Source organism: Eptatretus burgeri, chromosome 6 (genome assembly GCF_056783735.1).
Source record: "Eptatretus burgeri isolate ZD-2024b chromosome 6, Ebu_testis_v1, whole genome shotgun sequence".
Lineage (NCBI taxonomy): Eukaryota > Metazoa > Chordata > Myxini > Myxiniformes > Myxinidae > Eptatretus > Eptatretus burgeri.
The window spans coordinates 107,692,127-107,715,018 of NC_140966.1; the positions used below are offsets into that span (position 1 = coordinate 107,692,127).

At 47.5% G+C, this 22,892-nt stretch overlaps 2 protein-coding genes across 7 annotated transcripts in view; one reads left to right on the forward strand and one right to left on the reverse strand.

The window, feature by feature from the left end:
- The window catches only part of LOC147025557 (uncharacterized), a 180,610-nt gene extending 169,046 nt beyond the window's left edge, over positions 1 to 11,564 (reverse strand). For all 4 annotated transcript variants that reach the window (XR_015059571.1, XR_015059570.1, XR_015059569.1 and 1 more), the window contains exon 1: positions 11,339 to 11,564. Coding sequence is in view for 1 of the 4 variants with exons in the window: in XM_085886629.1 (XP_085742755.1) it covers positions 11,339 to 11,409 (71 nt within the window). In the remaining 3 variants the exon portion in view is untranslated. The remainder of the gene's footprint in view (positions 1 to 11,338) is intronic.
- The window catches only part of HSD17B12 (hydroxysteroid 17-beta dehydrogenase 12), a 103,455-nt gene that overhangs the window by 8,090 nt on the left and 72,473 nt on the right, over positions 1 to 22,892 (forward strand). The window contains exon 2 of one of the 3 annotated variants that reach the window (XM_085886626.1): positions 3,184 to 3,327. The exons of the other annotated variants lie outside the window; for them this stretch is intronic. Within the exon in view, the coding sequence (XP_085742752.1) occupies positions 3,184 to 3,327 (144 nt within the window). The remainder of the gene's footprint in view (positions 1 to 3,183; positions 3,328 to 22,892) is intronic. 3 annotated transcript variants of the gene reach the window in all.

The window sequence follows — 22,892 nt, forward strand, 5'->3', positions numbered from 1 at the left end:
AGGGCCAAAAACTAAATATATCACGATATCTCAAAAAGTTGGGGACGAGTTGTGACAAAACAAGGTGGATGAGTTGAATAGATGACAAGAGCAAGCGGATTGGATTTTGGTTCGGATCCAGCCCATTCGTGGGATATAAAACGTGAGCAGTTCCACCTGGCAGAGGCTGACTATCTACTTTGTGCTGTTTTGCCAAGTGTCACTCTTTGAGTGTTTTTTTTTGTTTTTTTCATTTGTCTGTCCGCTCACCTCCAGCCCAAATCACTCAACCGATCATTCTGAAATTTTCAGAGATTAATATCACTGACCCTGCGATGGTCCTGCATTGAAGTTTCATAAAATTAGGTCGACCGAAAAGGTCTATTTTGGCCAACAGGCCAATTTGAGCCGAATTTTCTAAAATCCTCAAATATCATCCGATTGACTTGAAATTTGAACAGGATTTGCAGATCGGGTCAGTGAATTCAACCACCTATATTACTTTTGAGGTTATCATCGGTCAAAAGGTCAACCCAAAATAGGCCAAATTTTTGAATTGTTCCTAAAATCCTCAATTTTGTTCTGATTGACTTGAAATTTGGAAACTGTTGGCATACCAGGTCACTGAATTCAACCACCTATTTTTTCGGTCGACATTGGTGAAAAGGTCAACATTGGTCAACATAGGCCAAATTTCTAAAATTGTCAATTTTCATCTGATTGACTTGATATTTGAAGAGCATTTGCATATAATTCCAGTGAATTGAACCACTACTTTGTTCTGTTTTGCCAAGTGTCACTCTATGAGCGATTTTATTTTATTTTATTTTTTTTTCTTCCCCCCCCTCCTCTCATCCGTCTGTCTGTTTATGTCTGTCCATGTGTCGCACTATCTCTTCTTAAATGGCTTGGTAGTTGTGATCACCACATGGCATGAAGGTGCAAGTGTCCGCTTCATGTGAAGTTGGAAATTTCGGTAACATCGTGGTTTTGCTCCATTATGGTAAGATTATTATTTTGTAATAACATTAATATTATTTTTATGCCATTATCATCGTAATGGATTAATTTGTGATGAAAAACATAGACAGTGTATATATATATATAAATATATATATATATATATATATATATATATATATATATATATATATATATATATATATAAATATATATATATATATATATATATATATATATATATATATATATTTTTTTTTTTTTGTTGTTGTTGAATGTTCTCCAAATTTCCCTCAGGCAAGTGTTCTATAATGCTAGTGACTGTTAGGAATGGGTTTTTGTGTCAAATAAAAGTCATATTTGGGCCATAAAGGTGTTGGCAATTATCGCATGCCCCACTTGAAGTTATGGTCAGGAGAAATCACGTGACGCCCTAAGATACAAGTTAAAAGCAATCCATATACTGTCCAGATATAACCTAATGGCCAGAATCGAATCTGGTTGCCAGAAAAATATGATAGGCAATGGATGAAGGTGAAGTCTCATTCAAGCACCTTCATTTGCTAAACATTATTGTGGCCGAGTTAGCAGCCTACCTGGAGGCCGATCAAGTCGAGACTTCGAGTCTGCTAGTCTGTGGGGCATGTAATAAGCATAGAACGCCTGAAGGATGTCGGGTTTCCTCCACATTTCTTTCAGTTTCATGGTAAACAATGGTAGCGACTTTAAAAAGGTAATCTTGTGTTGAACAGAATTGACTGAATAGTTTGTGGTTACCATTATTTTTTTTCTTCCTGTAAGTGTGTCCCACAAAATAGCACAATAACATATCTATGCACCTTAACAGTTTTTCCAAGGTGGACCTCCCCCCCCCCTCTTTGGGGATGAGGGCAGATGAAGTTGCGACAACCTCCATCGTGTGACCCCTCGTCCCTCTGTCAAGTGTGTTTGAAATTGGATGTGTAACGACTGTAATATGTCGGACAGTCGGACAGTCAGGCAGCGATTTCAGTACGATGATATCGCAGCTATTTTGTTTTGTGGCACACTTTCCAAAAGCCTCTGCAGGTATTTCATTTTATTTTATTTTTAAATCAGGTTTTTATACGAGTAATATGTTGCAAGTGAATCACTTTGACGACACCATGTGATGTCTGCAGGTGAAAATTCCAATTATTAAAGCATAGGAGATGATAGTGGAAGTGTATATGGAGAAGTAATTTATTTTCATATGAAGATATAAAGGGAGTGGACGAGAAAAAAAAAATGGAAACGTGAACGTAAAGTCATTTAATGGGGCGTTGGACGACCATGTACGGCCTGTATGCACTGTGGCATAGAGTCCACCGATTTGTAGAATTCTGCAGGAGGGATGCGGAACCATGTGTTTTTCTTTTTCTTTCAAAGTTGTGGCATCATCTGTACAGTCGTGGCCAAAAATATGAGCACCCTTGCACTTTTTTTTTTTTTTTCCTTCTTCAAACAAGTCAATTTTCTTGAAAAATAAGTTGAAATTGACAAAAGTATTTAGTCTCCACAATTCTTTATTTCACTGTTAATATTACAGAACCTTTGTTTTTGATTTAAAACTCAATATATTCTTTTAAATCGGAAAATACAAATAAATGGCATTGATAAAATTAATTATTGACACCCGAGACTTAATATCTGGTAGCACAGTGTGGCCTTTGGATAAAATGACTGCAGTCAAGTGCTTCCTATAGCCATGAATAAGCTTCTTTCACCTCGCTACTGGTAGTTTGGCTCAATCTGCAGTTGAGCAGTTGTGCAAACTGCTCCATTTCTCCCAGATTTGAAGGGTGCCTTCTCCAAATTGCTGTTTTCAGATCTCCCCACAGGTGTTCAATGGGATTTTGATCTGGACTCATTGCTGGCCACTTCAGAACAATCCGGAGTTGTGTCTTGAACCATTCCTGGGTGCTTTTTAAGTTTGTTGTCCTGCTGCAAGACCCATGACCTTTGACGGAGACCCAGCTTTCTGACACTGGGGTAAAGATTGTGCTCCAAAATGCTTCCTTGGTAATCTCCTGATTTCATGATCTCATGCACACTCAAGGCACCCAGTGCCAGAGGCAGCACAGCATCCTCCAAAACATCACTGAACCTCCTCCATGTTTGACTATGGAAGGTGTTCTTTTCTTTGAAGACTTCATTTTGTTTTCTGTAAACATAGAGATGATGTACTTTTCCAAACACCTCTAATTTGGTGTCATCTGCCCACAGGACATTCTCCCAGAAGGATTTTGGCTGATTCGGGTGTGTTTTCGAAAATTACAGTCGGGCTTTCTTATGTCTCTCTCTCAGCAGTGCGGTCCTCCTGGGTCTCCTACCATAGAACCCCCTTTCATCGAGTTGGCGACGGATGGTGTGAGTTGAAACTGTCGTACCTTGTGTCTGAAAGTCAGCTTGAACCTGTTTGGCAGTTGATCGAGGTGCTTTCTCCACCATTCTAACAATCCTTTGCTGTAATCTTTGATCAAGCTTTCTCTTGCGTTCCCGTCCAGAGAGGTTGGCTCGAGTGCCATGGGCCTTAAGCTTCTTGATAACATTACGTACGGTGGACACAGGAACATCAAGGTCTCTGGAGATGGACTTGAAGCCTTGAGATTGTCCATGCTTGGCTACAATCTTGTGTGTGACTGCCTCAGACAATTCTCTGGTTTTCTTTCTTTTCGCCATGCTCATTGCGATACACACAGTGACACAAAATAGCAGAATGACTCTTTTTCTCTATTCAAACTGGTTGAATGAGTGATTTTTTTTATTCTATGCCCGATGTATATATCGGGGCGTATTATGTGATACCGGTCGTCCGTCCGTCCGTTCCTGTCTGCACTCTAACTCCCAAAGTTTTCAACTTTCACGTTTCATATTTGGTACATAGGTACAGACTGTGGAGACGGTGTGTCGCGGCATACGTTCGTCATCTAAAGTGGTTGCCATGGCAACAAGGATGATATTTTCCATCCGTTCCTGTCCGCACTCTAACTCCCAAAGTTTTCAACTTTCACGTTTCATATTTGGTACATAGGTACAGACTGTGGAGACGGTGTGTCGCGACATACGTTCGTCATCTAAAGTGGTTGCCATGGCAACCAGGATACTGTTTTCCATGTAGTAGCACAATTCTCTATATACCTTCTTGTTTGGGCGTATATTGTGCTCACTTTCACTCTTGTTTATTTTGTTTTTTAACATTGCAGGCACATACAACTCATCACAGGTGAGTTCATTTCCAAAGTAAAGTAGAATCACCTGCTTGAAATCTGATTATTTCTAACAACTTCAAAAGGTGCCAATAATATTGTCTGGACCATTTTAGGATTTCTGTGTGGAATAAGCTGAGATTTATGAATTTTTTTTTCAGCTTTTTTGTTTTGTTCCACTGCAAACCAAAGAAATACAACATGTGGGCACCAAAAGATTTTTTTTAATCTCAACAATTTTCTGGAAGAAATTGTGCATTATTTGAAAAAAGTGCAAGGGTGCCAATAGTTTTGGCCACGACTGCAGCAAATTTGAAGGCGGCAACTGGTTTCGGAGGGTCGTGGACATATTTGCCGAGGACAGGTTATTGCTGACTGAGACCTGGGAGCTTCAGAGACTGGACCTTTCCCAGAGGCTTACCATAGAAATAGTTTGGGGGATTTTTCAGTTGGTCTTTATGTAGGGAAAGTGGAGTGTGGGACTTTCATACATCAAAGGATCTATTCCAGGTAGGTTGATGAGTTGCCAATTTTCGAAAGACCAGCAGAGAGGGATGCTGTTGTCGTCTGTCTGGTCGAAGTGTGAAGACGACTACTTCATGGAGTAGTCATCTTCAAAGTAATTGCATTGGGTTTTCCAGTAAGGAAGAGAGATCATCGATGTCTACCATGACCAGGATTGCTAGCTTTGAGGGGTCCAGTTTTGAAAGGTCCATCATTGGAGAGAATGCTAAGCAATGAATCCTGCTGCTTGTGAGCAGAGACAGTCTGATGACTAGTCCACAGGAAAGTACATTGGATGCCACCAACTGACACAGTCATGCTTTCCGATCTATTGAATTCTTCGGTGGTGCACCTGAATTCTCGTTTAGATTGGGGGCACCCATCCCCTTCTTGACATGTCATCCAATCAGAACGTTCAAGGTGGAATGACTTGGATAGAGAGAAGCCAAACTGATCAGTGTTGGCAAAATTGAGTCTTGCGATCTGCTGCAACGATTCTCTTGATCTTATTTGACTTTATGGGAAGAAGGCTCATCAGACTGTACTTGAGTGTGTCAGTTTTGACACCTTCATGAATTAGGATAACATTTGGCAACAATGCAAGCAGACCTCAAGAAAATATTTGGAAACACAGTAACAGTAGTACTCAGTCATATGAATGACCGGATGAGAGTCATCGGTTTGAGACTCTGTGGAAGAATCGTGATTTTTATTTATTTATTTATTTATTTTCAGGATTTCTCCATTTTGATATTCGGGAAGCTTGAATGCTGGACGGAGGTGAATGCACTCGTGTGCAGGAAGGAAAGTATTTGGGACCTCGGCCATTTGAACAAACATAATTGATGTTCATCATTGGCATGAACAGTGTCCGTCATAACTGTCCAAAAGTGTAATCGGTGAAATGCATGTACCAGTGATGAACTCGACTAACTACGTTAAAGTTTTTTTTGTGGATGGTGAGACACCTGAAGCATGAGACATTAAGTGAGCATGATGTTTGGCTTTGGCATGTGTGAGGACCAGAAGCAGAGATTTCAAACTTGATTGAGAGAGTATGAGATCCATTCGTGGCATTTGCTCTGCAGAAGAAAAATCTGCTGCTCGAATGTTGTTTTGAGGCACGAATCATTATACCAGCGATGGGAAGGTTGTTGGCACGACAGCCGCTATAATTAAAGTCTTGAACTGATGAAGGGCGGAGAACATTATTATAATTAAGTCTGTTGCTGTTGAAAATTGAGGTAGTGAACCATTTTTTTGGAGAATACATTGCTGACTGTAGGTCAGACCAATCTTCCTAATTAAATTGACGGTTGCTGTGATGCATTGACATTTCCCTGAAGAGCGAAGACTCTTGGTGATTAACACTTTCTCGTAGACAGGATCTGCGTAGCCAAGGGGGTCTTCAGAAGAGCACGCATGATTGGAAGGGGAAGTTGACCACTTGAGTGTAGCAGAGCATGTGAGCCGTTGGGGAACTCTGTGTTGGAAATGCAGTGGATTAGTTGAGACCTGCGGTTTTGCGAAACAGACTTTTCTGTAACACCAAAGGCTGTGGATTGCAGATTACTGGGGTATCTTGTCTGCCTTTCTTTGTTTGTTTGTCCGCACAGAACTTTCATGTTTTTTCTCTGCAACCGCTTATCGGATTGAGACGTAATTGTCACCAGTGGTGTGACTACTCATGTAGAATTTTTTTTTTAATGATAATGATGTCATAAGTCACGTGGTGTGACAGCCATATTGGAAAAAACGGAAAAACTTTGGACCTCTGTATCTCTGAAACTGCACCAAGGAAAAAATTTAAACTTTGCACACGGCAAGTACTCCTCATGTGGAATGAGTGTGATTATTTTTTTTTTTAAATGACATCATCGATGCCCTCGTTATAACGTCATAATTGCTTATGTATAGCACTTCATCCAATCGGTATGAAAATTTTTGAGGGTCATTCAGGGATAAAATGGTCCACACACAAAAAAAATTAATGACATCATCGGTCACATGATTCAGCAGTTATATTGTTTACAAATAATAATTATTTTTTTTTAAAAACCTTCTTCTCTGAAGTGGCTGAACAGATCAAGGTGAAACTTTACACGTACCACTGCGTGTCCACGAGGAACAAAAGGTTCACACATATGATGTCATTGGTCACATGTTTTGGTAGCCATATTGGATTTACCCTAAAACCTATAAAAAAATACACCACTCAAAAGAAGTCCTGGTGAGGATTTGCAATCTCTGATTGCTGTTCTTGTTCTTCTTGTTCTTGTTCTTGTTCTTCTTCCTGTTCTTCTTGTTATTATTCTTCTTCTTCTTCTTGTTTTTGTTCTTCTTCTTCTTGTTTTTCTTCTTCTTCTTCTCCACTTTATTAGGGGTGAGGTCCATTTTCCCCCGTCTTCAGCCTGTCCAAAAAGTGGTCCTGAAAATGCCATCGTGCTCAACAAATCGTCAAAGCTGAAATTGCTTTTCAAAACTGAAGATGCCACCAACTTTTACAGCTGCTCGATAAGCAAAGCGAAGGAAGGTCGAACCTTTTGACCACTGAGTGGTTTTCGGCTGGATCAGAAGACTGCTTTGTGGTCGAGACATCACACTTTGTCTTTGCTTATGGAGCAGCTATACGAATTGGTGTTGCTTTTGGATTTCAAAATCCTTTTTTCTTTTTTTTTTGCTTTTGGAGCGACCCAGTTGCAAACAGTTCTTCACTTTGTCAGTTTGCGCATCGTGCTCCTCGTGTATAAACTCAAATTGGATCATTTGCGTTCATGCAAGGTTTTGATATGCTTGATACCATGGTGTCATTACCTGCTGACAAGATACGAGATCGTGTGAACTGTCTCCTCAACTCCAATTCCTTTTCTCCAACAGCCTTATCTCAAATCATCAATTTAGATTCAAACCAGGTCACTCTTCCTTGTCGTGCTGCTTTTACTCCCCGCCAACAATGGATCGAGACCCTCGATATCAGAAATGAGGTCAGGGCCGTCTCTCGCGACATATCTCGAGCTTTCGATACAGTCTGGTGTCCCGCCTTGCTCTCCAAACTCTCTGCCTATGGCATCCAAGGTGAACTCCGCACATGGCTTGCTTACTTCCTCTATTCTCAGAGTCAACATGTGACTCAACAGAATTCTTTCTTCTAATCTCTGTGTCAAGGCTGGAGTGCCCAAAGGCATTGTTCTAGGCCCCATCCTTTTCCTAATCTTAATCAGTGATCTCTCTGGAAAATCCTCTTCATCTCTTTGACTCCATCCTCTGCCATGGCATCCCTCATCCTTCAGACAGACAGACAGACAGACAGACGGAGAGCAACCTCTTCCCTCTCTTCAGACATTGATAAAATCTCAAATTGGTCAAACAGATGGAATATGTCTTTTTTTTAATGATGAGAAGTACCACACACACATTCTCTTTCTCTGAAAAAAACCGTACCGCAAACACTCTCACCGACTTTCTGAACAACCCTCTCGAAGAGGTTCAATCACTCGAACTCTTGGGTCTCACTCTCAGCCATGATCTCCCTTAGGCAAGCCATGTTTCAAAGTGAGCATCCAAAGCCTTTCACTGACTGGGCATCCTCCGTCATGCAAAATCCTTCCGAGGCACACCTGAACTCTTTCACCTGCAAGGCTTTTATCTGCAGCTTGATGGAGTACTGCTCTCCACTCTGGGCTGGCTCCCCTGCCTCACATCTTAATCAACTTGACACCATGGAAACAAAGGCTTTCAAGGTCATTGGAATCTTGCGAAGAAGCTGAGTCATTGCATTGCTGGGGGCCCCTCCCCTGGCCATTGCTGACAGGTCAGTGGGTCTCTGTGTTCTTCTTCTGCCTCCTTTCTGTTTTTGCACCATCTGCAGTCTCCATGCTTTGTGTCCCCCCCCCCTCCTCCTTTGCCCCACCGTGTACTTGCAGGACGCATGCAGTCCCCCAGCAACCCACTCCTCATAAAACTCAATAAATCCAGACTTACTGCTCACTGCTCACCACTACTCATTTGTTCCGCTTTTTTTTTTCCAACCTGTGGAACAAACTTCCACATCCTCTTCAGTCTCATTCCTTCTCCAAGTCTCCAAGATGGCTGTTCACCACCATCTCAAGTCATCCCCCCATCCAAAACCATGATCTTTTTTTACACCCCCTTCTCCCCACTCCAACATTTTGTTTCTTTATCCATCTTGTCCGCCCTTGCATTATCCCCTACCCCTCATTGTTACCTGCGTCCCTTGTTTGTCTGTCTCGTGTCTATTTTCTCCCTCCTCCCTGCTGTTGACATTTTCCCCATTCTCTTTCTGCTGTTTCTTGTTACCTCTGCCACCGAAGGTGAAGGAGGTTATGTTTTCACCCCTTTCTGTCTGTTTGTCTGTGTGTCTGTGTGCAGGATATCTCAAAAACTTGTGTAGGGATCCGGATGAAATTTTGTGGGCAGGCTGGGTGTGTGACAAGGAAGAATTGCTTTGATTTTGGTGAAGATCCGGATCTAGATCTGGATACGAGAATTATTTCATTTTTAAAAAGTGATTCTTCACCAATGAGAGATGGGGCCAAAAACGATGTGGAGCATGGTATTTCAACAAGCTCAAATGAGCTAAGATCCTTGTCCTCTTAACGATGACGTCATAAAAACGAATATGACGTCATTGTGATGCATCAGGTTTGCGATAAATTATCTGTGCTAATGCCCGGCTTGATTCCCGCGAACAAAATTCAAACAGCTTGCCTAGTTTCGGAGATAATGGTATAGGCGATTTCCATTAGTGGCGATATTATGACGTCAATTTTTTTTCGAGGAAGAATTTCCAAAATCGGAGATGGTTACTGCCTGCGCGTGGGCTTCCTGCATATACATGGCAAGTTTCACGAAGATCCGATGAAAACTCGGTTGTGAAACAAAAAATGCCAAAAAATAGGAATGACATAAAAATTGATATGACGTCATAGTGATGTATCATATGTGCGGTAATTCATCTCTGCTAATGCCCCGTTCGATTCCCGCAAACAGAATTCAAAAAGCTTGCCTCGTTTCGGAGATAATCTTTCAGGCGATTTCCATTCACGGAGATATTTTGACGTCATAACTTTTTTTTTCTAGGAGGAATTTTCAAAATCGGAGATGGTTACTGTCTGCGCAGGGTATGTTTACATATATATGCCGAGTTTCAGGAAGTTTTGATGAAAACTGTAGGCTGTGAAACAAAAAAGTCCACAAGAACAACGCAAGTAAGACTTAGAGATCCTCCACAAGGATCTAAAAATAGGAATGACGTCATAAAATTTATATGACGTCATAGTGATGTATCATAATGTGCGGTCATTCATCTCTGCTAATGCCCTGTTCGATTCCCGCAAACAGAATTCAAAAAGCTTGCCTAGTTTCGGAGATACTTTTTTCGGCGATTTCCATTAGCGGAGATATTTTGACGTCATAACTTTTTTTCCTCGGAGGAATTTTCAAAATCGGAGATGGTTACTGTCTGCGCAGGGTATTTCTACATATATATGCCAAGTTTCAGGAAGTTTCGATGAAAACTGTATGCTGTGAAACAAAAAAGTCCACAAGAACAACGCAAGTAAGACTTAGAGATCCTCCACAAGGATCTAAAAATAGGAATGACGTCATAAAATTTATATGACGTCATAGTGATGTATCATAATGTGCGGTCATTCATCTCTGCTAATGCCCTGTTCGATTCCCGCAAACAGAATTCAAAAAGCTTGCCTAGTTTCGGAGATACTTTTTTCGGCGATTTCCATTAGCGGAGATATTTTGACGTCATAACTTTTTTTCCTCGGAGGAATTTTCAAAATCGGAGATGGTTACTGTCTGCGCAGGGTATTTCTACATATATATGCCAAGTTTCAGGAAGTTTCGATGAAAACTGTAGGTTGTGAAACAAAAAAGTCCACAAGAACAAGATGAACAACAACGTGAGTAAGACTTAGAGATCCTCCACGAGGATCTAAAAATGTATTGAGCGAGATATGTTCTCATGGATCAGGCATTGTGTAGCGGAGGTATGCCCTCTACCGAGTGCCCTCCTAGTTTCATGTTGCATCCTGATCCGTTCTGTTCAAGCTTTTCCATGAGCCTCATCTATGTATATAAAAAAATTGTCCCCCAACTAGCCCCCTCCCCCCCCCTACTTGTGACGTCAAACTGTCAAAGGTTTTTGCCAAAGTCTTCCAAGAACACCATCTGGGTTCGATTCAAGACCAAATTGTAGACCTTCATGGTCATCCTGGTACTTTACAGGCAAGGTGTTGCATCAATGAGTATGCTGTCCTTCAGGGAAGCGAAGCACTGAAGGAGGGGGTGGATTGGGAGGGGTTCTTGTGGGGACAAGTCCGAGTGCGAGTTCATAGCACGACATTCTTGTAATGCCCATGCATTGTTTACCGTTGTGTTCATTGTTGATCCATGATGAGGTCGCTTTATCCGCGCTTCACTTCGCGGAGCCTCATCAATCGAACGCTTTATCTCCGGGGGGAGCTGACCCAGAATCATTTGGGGGGGGATCTGGGTCCTCGTGCGGAACTCCCCACGCGATGCACACCGAGCATCATTACAATGAACATGCAGGGGGAAGCCCCAGATATTTTCGGGACGTGCTGACACTCCTGGAATGCCGGATGGATATGGACGGACAATGATCATCTTACCTGCATGCGTTGATCCATTTTCTCATCTCCCCCGGCATCACTCTTGTGGTCGGTGGAGCACTTGATGCCATCGGTCGGCGTCCGGCCCTCCGGACTTGACCATCCTGGGGGTCCCGAAGCCGGCATCTCCTGCATCGTTCTCAAGTGCTTTATGGACGCTCCATCCATGTCTGTGGTTCTTTGACTCACGGAGCTGTTCAGAGCTTGCGGGTCCTCGTTTGCTATTTTTAACTCTGCTCCCGCACCCCTCCCTTTCTGCACCCCCCCCCCAAACCATCCGCACTCCTTTTTCCCCCTCCTTCCACCTCCCCTCGTACCCAGGCAGTAGCATGAGCCGTAGCGTTTCCTGAAATTGTGCATTTAGCTGTTCTTTCTCCAGCGTTTTTATTCATTTTTTTTTTCCACGCAGACAGAGGGGGAAAAAGATGAGCGGCCGAATGGATCCGAATGGTGTGCACGTGGAGCGCTCGGATAATTTTTTTTAAGAATGAACGCACGAGCCCGTCCATTCATGGCTCGCTCATTGCGCACGCTCGAGCCGCCATTCAGCTTCTCCTCCCCTCTCTTGCTCCCTCTGAATCTCCGCCGCGGCACCTAATGACGTGTGTTCCTCGGGATGAACCAATTGGTCATGCTTCAAAACGGCTTTTTGGCTCTTTACAGGATGGTGACTGTTTGGAAAGAAGAATGCGGACCGTCGGAGGGGGGAATTGGTTCTTTTTTGGGAATCCCTTTATTTATTTAATTTGTTTGATTTGTTTAGCCGTTGAAACTGTCTTACTGATCCAACGGCTAACCTCGTCATTCATAGTCATGATCGTGCGAACGATGCACGTTGTGGTCTCTTTTTTTTTTTTTTTTTTTTTTTTTTTTTGTAGATCCCGGTATCCCCGCTTGGTGTCAGGGGTGTTGGACGGAGGTTGGGAGCTGGGGGATCAGATGAGGGACCCCCCCTTTCACGAGATGTGGAGATGGGAATCTCCTCTGGAGCTCTTGAGCGCATCAAGCCAAAGAGCGAGCATTGCACACCGAGTGCGACCTCGTGTACATGGTGCCCTTACGTCCTACCCTTTACCCCCAACTTGTGCTAACCCTAAAAGCTCAGAGTATAATTGCGCTTGGCCCCACCCCAAACACGCACCCCTGATTCCCGCCAATTTATCTGTTTTTTTTTCCCCCATTCCCGCAGCCTCTCTTTCGACCTGCCCGCCCTCCCCCTTCCATCCCTTACCCTCTTGGCAGCGATCTCTGCCTGCAGCCCCGCTCCCCACCTCCAGTGAAAGCGCATTGTATTGCGTGGGCACGCGCGCGGCTCGTGCGTCATCGACCCCCACCTTTCCAACCCGAGGCAGTCCTGGGGGCTATAAACGGCGTTGCTTCTCCCTCCATCAATCGCATCCCGGATTCTATTTTTAACCTGCCGTTCAGAAACTGTTGGCTGGTTTTATTTTTGGTCTTCGTCCTCCACATTATCCATCATTTCCTTCTGAATTCCTTGCAGCGTCATGTGCCCTCTGACTCTACCCCCATTTTCATAATGTCCTTGTCGTTGTGCGAGATATTTATGACGTCGAACTTTGTTCTTCAAGGCTTTCGATGAATGCAATAAGAAAATGGCTTCCGTGCAATTTCCAAGGCACCCTTTTCCCACCCCCCCAATCCCATCGGTATTGATGAACGCGACCTGGATCGGTGAGATCCTTCATTTGACGTAGTGCGTGCACACACACACACACACACACACACACACACACACACACACACACACACACACACACACACACACACACACACACACACACACACACACACACACACACACACACACACACGTAAATGCGCACCTGGAGATTTCCGAACACATTGGTACATAAAACTGTCTTTTGCTACGAAAAGAGTAATTTAATGTTCTTTGATGATGGTATTTTTGATCACCACAAAGAGGTGTCGCAGCTCGAGGGAAAGCTCGTGGACCATCGCTGATGGTCATGGAGAGACGTTTGAGGATATGGAGGACCCAGGAGTGGACTCACTTTGGCAGTTGTTGATTCAGACATGGGAGCAGAGGATACCAAATGATCAGCAGGAAAGTAACCGAGTGTCTGTCTATGAGAATGCAGTGGGACTATCCTCCTGATGTTGTGGGGTGTGGGACTTACCCGGTTATTGAAGTAGTGGAGCAAGTGTTGAAGGTATTGGGGTTTATGCCATGTCGAGGAACAGCATGATGAACCTCATAAAGTGTATTTATGGGATATTTGGCTGAGGAAGAATATGGTACATTAAATGAGTTAGGAGGGAGGACAAATCTTGGAAAGGCAGGTGTAAATAAATGCCAATGGTGAGAGGGAAGAGAGGATATGGCTTATTGGTATCGGGCAGACAGGGAATTAAATCAATCAGGTGGGAAAATTCAAGTACCTGGGTTCGACGTTGGAGGGAGAGGTTGGTGGCAATGAGGAGGTATGTTTCTGGAGTAATGCATGATAAAACGAGAACGGCACTCGGTAGAGCACATACCTCCACCAGGCTGAACAGTTTACGTGTTGTACCCAATGATAGGCCGGATCTGCATCAGGACCTGAACAAAAATCGAATCAGCTTGTCCTCGTCATCACCTACCCAACCCATCCACCAAGTTTTGTCATAACCCATCCACAACGTTTTGAAATGTCTTCCGATATATATATATATATATATATATATATATATATATATATATATATATATATATATATATATATATATATATATATATATATATATATATATATATATTGTTGCGGTCTTCGCGCCCGCCGGCGTGCGACGGCCACGTAACTCGAATCGCGGCACGTCGCCCACCGGACGGACAATCCAGTCGTGACCCTCTCGGACTAACGCCGGGAACCAGTCACGGGTGGACCTTTCGGTCTCACCGCGATCGAGCCAATCAGCCCCCGCGTGGGATAGGGTTGCTCGCCAAATTCGACCTACCTAAGTACCCATGCGGAGGGTAGACCGGGCGATCGCACCTCACCGCAGGTCGACTTCGGACACGGGCCACTTAAGCGACCCGTTCCGTACTATCAGAATAACCGAGCGGTGTTATCGTCGACCTCGACGGTTCGATTAATTATCGGGCGTATTCAGCCCACTACCAACCCTTTACGTGAAGCAAGATGGGGATTCAATGGGAGAAAAGACGAAGCGAAGCGGGAGAACAGTTCAACAATAAAGCACATTTATTCGCGACGAACGGAAAGCACACAAATACAATTCCACCAAAAGCACACACAAAAAAGAAAACACAATTCCATTTACACAAAAAGCAAATATAAAAGTGAAAACACAGTGCAGAGCTAATACCGACTACCGAGCACACGGCAACACTTATACAATTCTACTTCACAGACGGCGCCGACAACACATACCCAAAACCAAGGAAAAGAAATCCCCTCAAGAATGAGGCAGGCCTGAGGCCGAGACCGGGTCGGGCCTACCCGTCTGGTGATGAGACGCGGAGCGGCGATGGCCCCGCAACCCGCGGGCCTCGTGGACGGTGTCTGGTAGGGGGTGGGAACGGGGCCCCCTTGGTCGCACTATCTCAGCGCGGGGGGAAACAGGAGGGGGTTGCTGATGCTCGGGGTATAGAGGATCTTTATTATCCCTGGTGTGCGTCTCCACCTCGGCCAGGTCGCGCTGCCGGCCTCCCTCGGGCGTGCAGCTCCCGGCACCGACGCGAGCACCCCCTCGTCCGACTCTCTTCAGCTTCTCCAGCCACTGCAGGCTTCGGGCTCCAGACTTCCACACTCGTCCCCTCCGTTCCGACTCCTTCTCGTTCTCGTTCTCGTTCTCCCCCTTCTCGTTTCGACTCCTTCTCGTTCTCGTTCTCCTTTTCGTTCCGACTCCTTCTCGTTCCGACTCCTTCTCGTTCTCGTTCTCCTTTTCGTTCCGACTCCTTCTCGTTCCGACTCCTTCTCGTTCTCGTTCTCCTTTTCGTTCTCGTTCTCCTTTTCGTTCTCGTTCTCCTTTTCGTTCCGACTCCTTCTCGTTCTCGTTCTCCTTTTCTGACTGACGAACACCGTCCTTTTATCCCCCCGTAACTTCGCCTTTGACCCCCTCCCTTTGACCTTTCACCTCGCTCCCCATTGGCCCGAGAAAAAGTGGGCGTGAAGGCTTTTTGATCCACAAATTTGCATATATCGATCGTTCTGGAGGCGGGGCCAAATCGCCCCTCGCTCACCGATTGGACGGCAAAAAGTGGGCGTGTGTCGGTTTTGATCCGTTTTTGAAGCACAAAATCCGTGATTTTGTACACGCTGTTCGACGCGCGCTCTGCACGAATCCAACACCGGTACCCACAGCGGGGCAAGAACGGTGGCGATGCTACGGTTGCGAGGTGTGACGTGAAGGTCGTGGCGGTTGTGGTGAAGCGGCGTTGTGGTTGGTGGTTGATGTTGTGGTTGTGGTGGTAATCATGGCGGTTGGTCCAAAATAAAGATAGTGAAAGAAAAACGGCTATCCTGAAGAGTCGCAGCTCGCATAAATGACATGTATTCCCACTAGACAACGGGTTCGGGCCTAACTACACATGTACTTACCGAGATACCTCACCTAAGGGACCTGAATGGTGGTTTGCGAATTTGGTAACCACAACACTACCCCCTTCCCTTTTTACAGACTCGTCCCGAGTCGTCAAATTTTCGTGTGCCATCATGTGTAGTTTTCCCCTAGTACATTTTACCTACGGATCCCTGAGTGCGACATTCATGGTATTCGTGTCCCCAAAATAAATAACCTGAGGGCTGCGTAACTACCTAAACAAACTCACTCACACGGACGACTTAAATAAAATTGCCGGCGCTAGACAGACATGCCGGGGGCGCACTCATATTTACAGTACATCTTAACCTTAACTTACAAATTTTACACTAAACCATGGCCCAGGATCATTGAACTCTGCAAAAAGAAAGCAGTTAGCAGGGAGCCAGGCTGCCCACATGCAGTCTCTGGCTCAAAACAATGCAGGTGACAGGGAACGTGGCTGGCTGCTCACACGCAGTCCAAGGCCTTCCCTTTTGAACTGAACGCAGTGAACCACAACGGTGCATGGGCTGCACAAACGCAGTCTCCGTGCCAGCTCAAGTGGCACACGCAATGAGCACAACGAATGGATGCATGAACGGTTTGAACTGAATGCAGTGAACGCAAACACGGTGCACGGGCCGCCACTGCAGGCCCGTGTTGTAGCTGCCAACAGGGCAGTTCTCGCAGCTTGCAAACTGTTGCCTTGCGGATCCTGGCGCACATGGAAATGAACAGGGGGGGCAAAGCAAAAATTGAACGGGGCTGGTGAACATGGGCAGTGGGCATGGCATGGCAAAGGTGCAGGCAACACACAGCCCGCAGAAGAAGGCCGCTGCAGGCAAACACAGCCCGCAGAAGAAGGCCGCTGCAGGCAAACACAGCCCGCAGAAGAAGACCGTTGCAGGCAAACACAGCCGGCAGATGAACTGGCCGGCACAGGCCTCGAAGAAAAACAGCCAGCAGATGAACTGGCCGGCACAGGCCTCGAAGAAAAACAGCCAGCAGATGAACTGGCCGGCACAGGCCTTGCAGCACACAGCTGCCGATGAACTTGGCCGGCCTCCGCCCTGAAGCAAAACACGGCCAGCCGATGAAGTTGGCCAGCCTTTGCCGTTCAATGGAGGTTGGTGGAGGGAGTGCGGTGGTGCTGGCCACTTGGAGGGCGGGCTCGGACCTACCTACCTGTCTCCCTCCCAACCTATCGCCTTTGCCTGTCACTGTACATACCCACTCCCTTAATTTGTCAAACCCCAATTTAGCCCCAACTTATTTTTTTATTGTTTTTATTTTTACTTCCCCACTATAAATCGTCCCCTAACCCCCTTTATCGTCCTTGTTCGGCTAACCTATTCTGTCACCTAGCCTTCTCCCAACCCCTACGTTCCCTTCCCGGAGGGGAACAAGGGAGAGCTAGCGTCCTGTCAGGTCATGGTCCTGACCCATGTCAGGTCAGGTTCGATCTGTGACCTGCTACAGGTACCATGTAAACCTGTACTAACCTGTTCCATGGTCGGGTTGTCGGCGACTAAACCGTCTCCCCCACCAGGTTTTCTGGTGAGGAGGGTGTTTGGATATGGACACCCAGCAGGATTAAAAACAAAACCTGTCAAAGGGCGGAGGAGCTCCTTGTGAGCCAACGGCCATCCATATCTAGTGCCCAACTGTGTCTGCGGACGTCCTCCTGCAGTTGGGTTACTTCTTATTAGGAGGTTGGTGGCAGGATTTGCACTCCAGCCACCGTAAAACGCTTCATTCCGCAAAACGCAAAACGCAAAAAAAATCTGAAAACCCACTCCGTGGGAGTACCTCCTGTGCAGCTTCCCTTCGCAGGGCAGCTCACCGGATGATGGGATTGGGGCAAAGCCTTCGGGACCCCCAATCTTTGATAGGAGGAAACCACGGGGTAACATCCCTGGGTCAGATTGCGGGAGAGTGTGTCGGAGTGGTGCTTGAGGTGTCGTCCACCAGACGGCGGTCTCCTTGGGTTAACCTGAGGCGGTCCCCTTCGGGTGGGTGCCTGGAATGTCCTATCCCTAAGAGAGGATGATCACCTGTCTCTGTTATCATCTGAGCTCAAGCGTTTGGACATCGGGATTGCAGCTCTCTCTGAGGTTCGGAGACCGGATTGCGGCGAGATAATGGTGGGTGGTTACACCTACTATTGGTCTGGTCGCTCTGATGGTTACCATACCCAAGGAGTTGCTGTAGCTGTGGCCAATAAGCTGACCCCAATGATAATTGAGGTAACACCGGTCAACGAGCGTATTATGAGATTAAGGATTCGTCACTCCTTAGGGTGTCATTTCCCTGGTCTCTATTTATGCTCCGACTGAGGCGAGTGATCTTACCGTGAAGGATGCATTCTACGCCACACTCGAGTCTGTGGTTGATCAGTGCCCCAGACGAGATACACTTCTAGTCTTGGGGGATTTCAATGCATCGACTGGAACTGATAGGGATGGTTATGAGGTGTGTGTTGGTCCCCATGGGTCAGGAACTATGAACCAGAATAGCACTAAGTTCCTTGACTTTGCAAGAAGTCATGGACTTAGGGTGGCTGGTTCATGGTTTCAGCGCCCGCAAGCTCATCGCTGGACTTGGTATTCCAACGCTGGCGGTGTGGCAAAGGAGATTGACCATGTCCTCATTGACGGTCGTTGGAGGATGATCCAGAACTGCAGGGTCTACCGGAGTGCTCAGTTCCTCAATACTGACCACAGGCTTGTTGTAGCAACTCTAAAGCTGCACCTTAAATCCTGGAGAATGGTACCATCCCAGCCTAGGCTGGATGTTGCCAAGCTCAGGGATGAGAGAGTAGCTGAGGAGTTTGCGAACAGGCTGAGTGGACACTTGGGGGGTCTGGGTGCTTTAGGGGGTCCTGAAGAGTTGTGGAGCACCTTCAAGACCACCGTCCTTGATGTTGCCGGTGGATGCCTTGGAGTTCACCGCAGGGCAAGAAGAATTTTGTCTCTCAAGGGACACTGGATACCATTGACCAGAGTCGCAGGGCCAGGCTGAATGGCAGAGCTGAGCTGTTCAGGGAGCTGAGGCGTAAAACTGTACGTGCACTGAGGGTGGACAAGGAGGCCTATGTGCGAGGAATCTGTGAGGGGGTAGAGCATCACCTGTGGACAGGTGATTCTCGTCCCGCTTACAGGGGAATTCGCGCATTACGTTCATCCAAGCCCATCCCTCGGAGCACTGCAGTTCGAGCAGAGAGTGGTAGGCTCTTGACAGAGGAGTCTGAAGTGAAGGCCCGCTGGGCCGGTTACTTTGAGCGGTTGTACCAGGCTGATCCCCCAGCTGTCGAGTTGGACGTCAAGGGTGTTACAATCCCTGTTGCTGACCCTCGAATCAACTGTGGTCCACCATCGCTTGTGGAAACACGGGCTGCGGTGAACCAGTTGAAACGGGGCCAAGCTCCAGGGATCTGTGGCATCCATGCTGAACTTCTCAAGGCTGGTGGAAATGCTGCACTCGTGTCATTGCATGCAGTTTTGTGCTCTGCCTGGAACACAGGCATCATCCCAACTGACTGGAAGAGGGGCCTTGTTGTCCCTCTCTGGAAAGGGAAGGGTGATCGCCAAGACTGCAACAACTACCGAGGGGTGACGCTGCTCTCAGTGCCGGGCAAGGTCTTTGCTCGGATAATTCTTGATAGGGTTCGCCACCATCTGCTTGAGCACCAGCGTCCAGAGCAGTCAGGCTTTACACCAAAGAGGTCAACGATTGACCGTATCCTTGCTCTTCGTGTCCTCACTGAACGCAGACGAGAGTTTCGGCAGGGGCTGCTTGCAGCCTATGTTGATCTCTGTAAAGCGTTCGATTCAGTGAATCGGGATGTCCTCTGGAGGATTCTTGGTCTTCGTGGGGTGCCACCGAAACTGATCGATCTGATGTCTGAACTCTACTCTGGTACTGAGAGTGCTGTGAAGTGTGGTGGTACCGCCTCTGACTTATTTCCAGTTGTTACTGGAGTTCGTCAGGGATGTGTACTTGCCCCCACACTTTTCAGCACTTGTATGGACTGGATATTTGGGAGGATGTCGGAGAGATCAAGTTGCGGTGCATCGTTTGGCAATGTCAAGATCTCGGACCTTGATTTTGCAGATGATGCAGTCATCTTTGCGGAGACTTTAGACATCCTCTTGGGGGCCCTCGAGGTGCTGAATGAGGAGTCGGAGCCGTTGGGATTACGGATTTCTTGGGTCAAAACAAAGATCCAGGCTTTCGGTGACATCTTGGATGCTGCTGTCCTGTCTGTGTCTGTTTGTGGTGAGGATGTTGAGGTCGTGGATAGATTCACTTACCTTGGCAGTGATATTCATGTCTCCGCAGGTTGTGAGCCGGAGGTCAATAGACGTCTGGGTCGGGCCTGGGGAGTCATGGATTCACTGGATCATGGGGTGTGGCGCTGCCGGTACCTGTGCGGGAGGACGAAAGTCCGAGTCTTCAGGTCCTTGGTACTTCCAGTCTTGCTCTATGGGTGCGAGACTTGGACTTTGACCAAGGATCTGAGACGGAGACTTAATTCCTTTGGTACCAGGTCTCTTCGGAGAATCCTTGGCTATCGCTGGTCGGATTTTGTGTCCAACGAGCGGTTGCTGAGAGAGACTCGGATGAGATTTGTTACCTGCATAGTCCGTGAGCGTCAGCTGCGGCTGTATGGACATGTGGCTCGTTTTCCTGACGCTGATCCTGCTCACCAGATTCTCTCAGCGAGGGAGTCTCATGAGTGGAGGAGGCCAGTGGGCCGACCACGTGCCTCATGGTTGCAGCAGGTTGACCATCATCTCAAGGAGATGGGGATGGGCCTGGCATCTGCCTGGGGGATGGCCAGACGGAGGCCCCTGGAGTACCGGCGGAAAGTGGACGCAGCGACGCGCTGTTCTGGCACATGCTCCCATACCTGACCTGACCTAGCGTCCTGTGTCGAGGCCCAACGAAGCCTCAGAATGGCCTCCCCAGAGTTCGGCGATCTTAACACCAAGTGGGTCCAGCGGCCCACAACGACAGCGAGGGGATGGATGGTGCGGAGGGGTACATCTCCTAATCTACCCTAACCATTTAACTGTTAAACTACCCCGGGGCTTTCAACAAGCGCTTCTCGCTTAAACTATTGGTTCTAACAACCCAGATTCCCGTCGCCTGTGTTGGTGTCCTCACAATTTCGGGCCTCGCCCCCCAATTTTCTCTCCGTGCCCTCACACGGTCTCCTGGCTGGGACACGTGGCTCCCTTTGGCAGGCACGACCCTCTGCCGAATCTCCCGCTATGGCACCCCGGGCACTACAATGCCTCCGAGCCTACCAGCTCCCTAACACCGGGGAGTGCCCCCATGGCACCTCCCCTGAAACGCACACGTGGCAGGCCGGCCTCCCGGGCCCCTTTCCGAGGGTCACCCGTGCCCACAACACTGCCCACGCGGCTAATGGCGCCCCGGGCCCCCGCACCAAGCAGGCGCACCCGTGCCCACTACTCTATCCCGGCCCCCCATGGGCCCATGGCCTACCGTGGCCGACTAGCCTGGTGCCCGGGGTACCCACTCAGCGATACTCACCTTTCGCAGCCACGCTCCCAAGCCCGTCAACAGGGCTCCTGCACCCCTCCAAATGGGTCTCGAGCCTACTTTCCCACCAACAACAAAACGACCTCCATTTTTCAATTTGACTAACCCAGCTAACTCACTCTACACTGACCCCGGGGTCCCTTGGGCGGGAGTCACTCCTCCCCCCAATCACTCATCGCACCATGCATTCCCCATTCGCTCCACTCACACAGACCCACTGGCCTCACTCACTCAACATGTCTCCACATCATAACTCACCAACAACTCTTCAACACACACACCACTGAACTCTGCCATCCTTCTAACTACCTCCCCTAACTAACTCGTGCTCCCACGTCGTCCCTTAAACTATAGCACGTTCCCTTTTAACCTACGTAGCTAAACTACGTCCCCTCTACACATTCACTGTCAGTCACTGTCTCCAAAATAATCCCATTTTATTTCCCAACCTAAATCTGGCTACAATCCCTCTAACTAATCCATTCCACGGACTCCATGAGGACTTACCCCTGCCCCATGAAGTCGGTCTAACTAAGCTAACCCTTCCCCCTAACTAGTTTCCATCCTGTGCCCAGGTAAGGGGGTCTTTCACCCCTTGCCCAGGAATCCTGTGCACCCGAAAGTGAGGCTTGCCTTTTTTTTTTTTTTTTTTTCCATGCGCAGCACCTGCGCGGCAACTCAGAGCTCGCGCACTTTGCACCTGTCCGTGACGTCATGCAGCTGCACGTGTACCTCGTCCCTCCTTGGACGGTACCATCCGGCAGAGATACCCCTCCTGCCGGATTCCAACCCCACGTGCAGCCATGACGTCACCGTGCGCATAAAAAAACACAAGCCCCACGTCTCGAGGGGTTCCCCACGCGAACACATGTGCTTTGCCCGTTGGAGCTTAACACACACGATCGCGTGGAGAACCCGTCCGGTCCAAATCCGTTTTCCTGCCTAAACTTTGTCCGTCCGCGGGATCGGCAAATCCACCGCGTGCGTTTCCAGACCGGGACTTCACTCTCGCAAGCGAGCACGTGGCGGTCTCGTGCGTTGCAGAGCACGAACCGCGTGCTCACTGCTGGGTGAACCCGGCACGGTCCCCGAAACAACTACAGCCGCTACTCGGCTTTCTCTCCTCTGTCGCCGTCTCCGTCTCCATTCCACACACGCATACCTGCGTGTTACGACGCACACAGTCCACTCCATCACATTCACACCGGGAGACGCGGCTGCGTGCTCCCGCATGCCAACCGACATCTCCCTCACATACCGCTCTCTCACACACACGGTCTCCCTTGCATTCGGCCGTTCACTCACGCGTCCCTCACTACTCACACAAACCATACTACTCACACACGCGGGGGCACTCAACCGCTGTGCCTCATCCACACACCGTGCCTCACTCATACACGCGGAGGCACTTAACCGC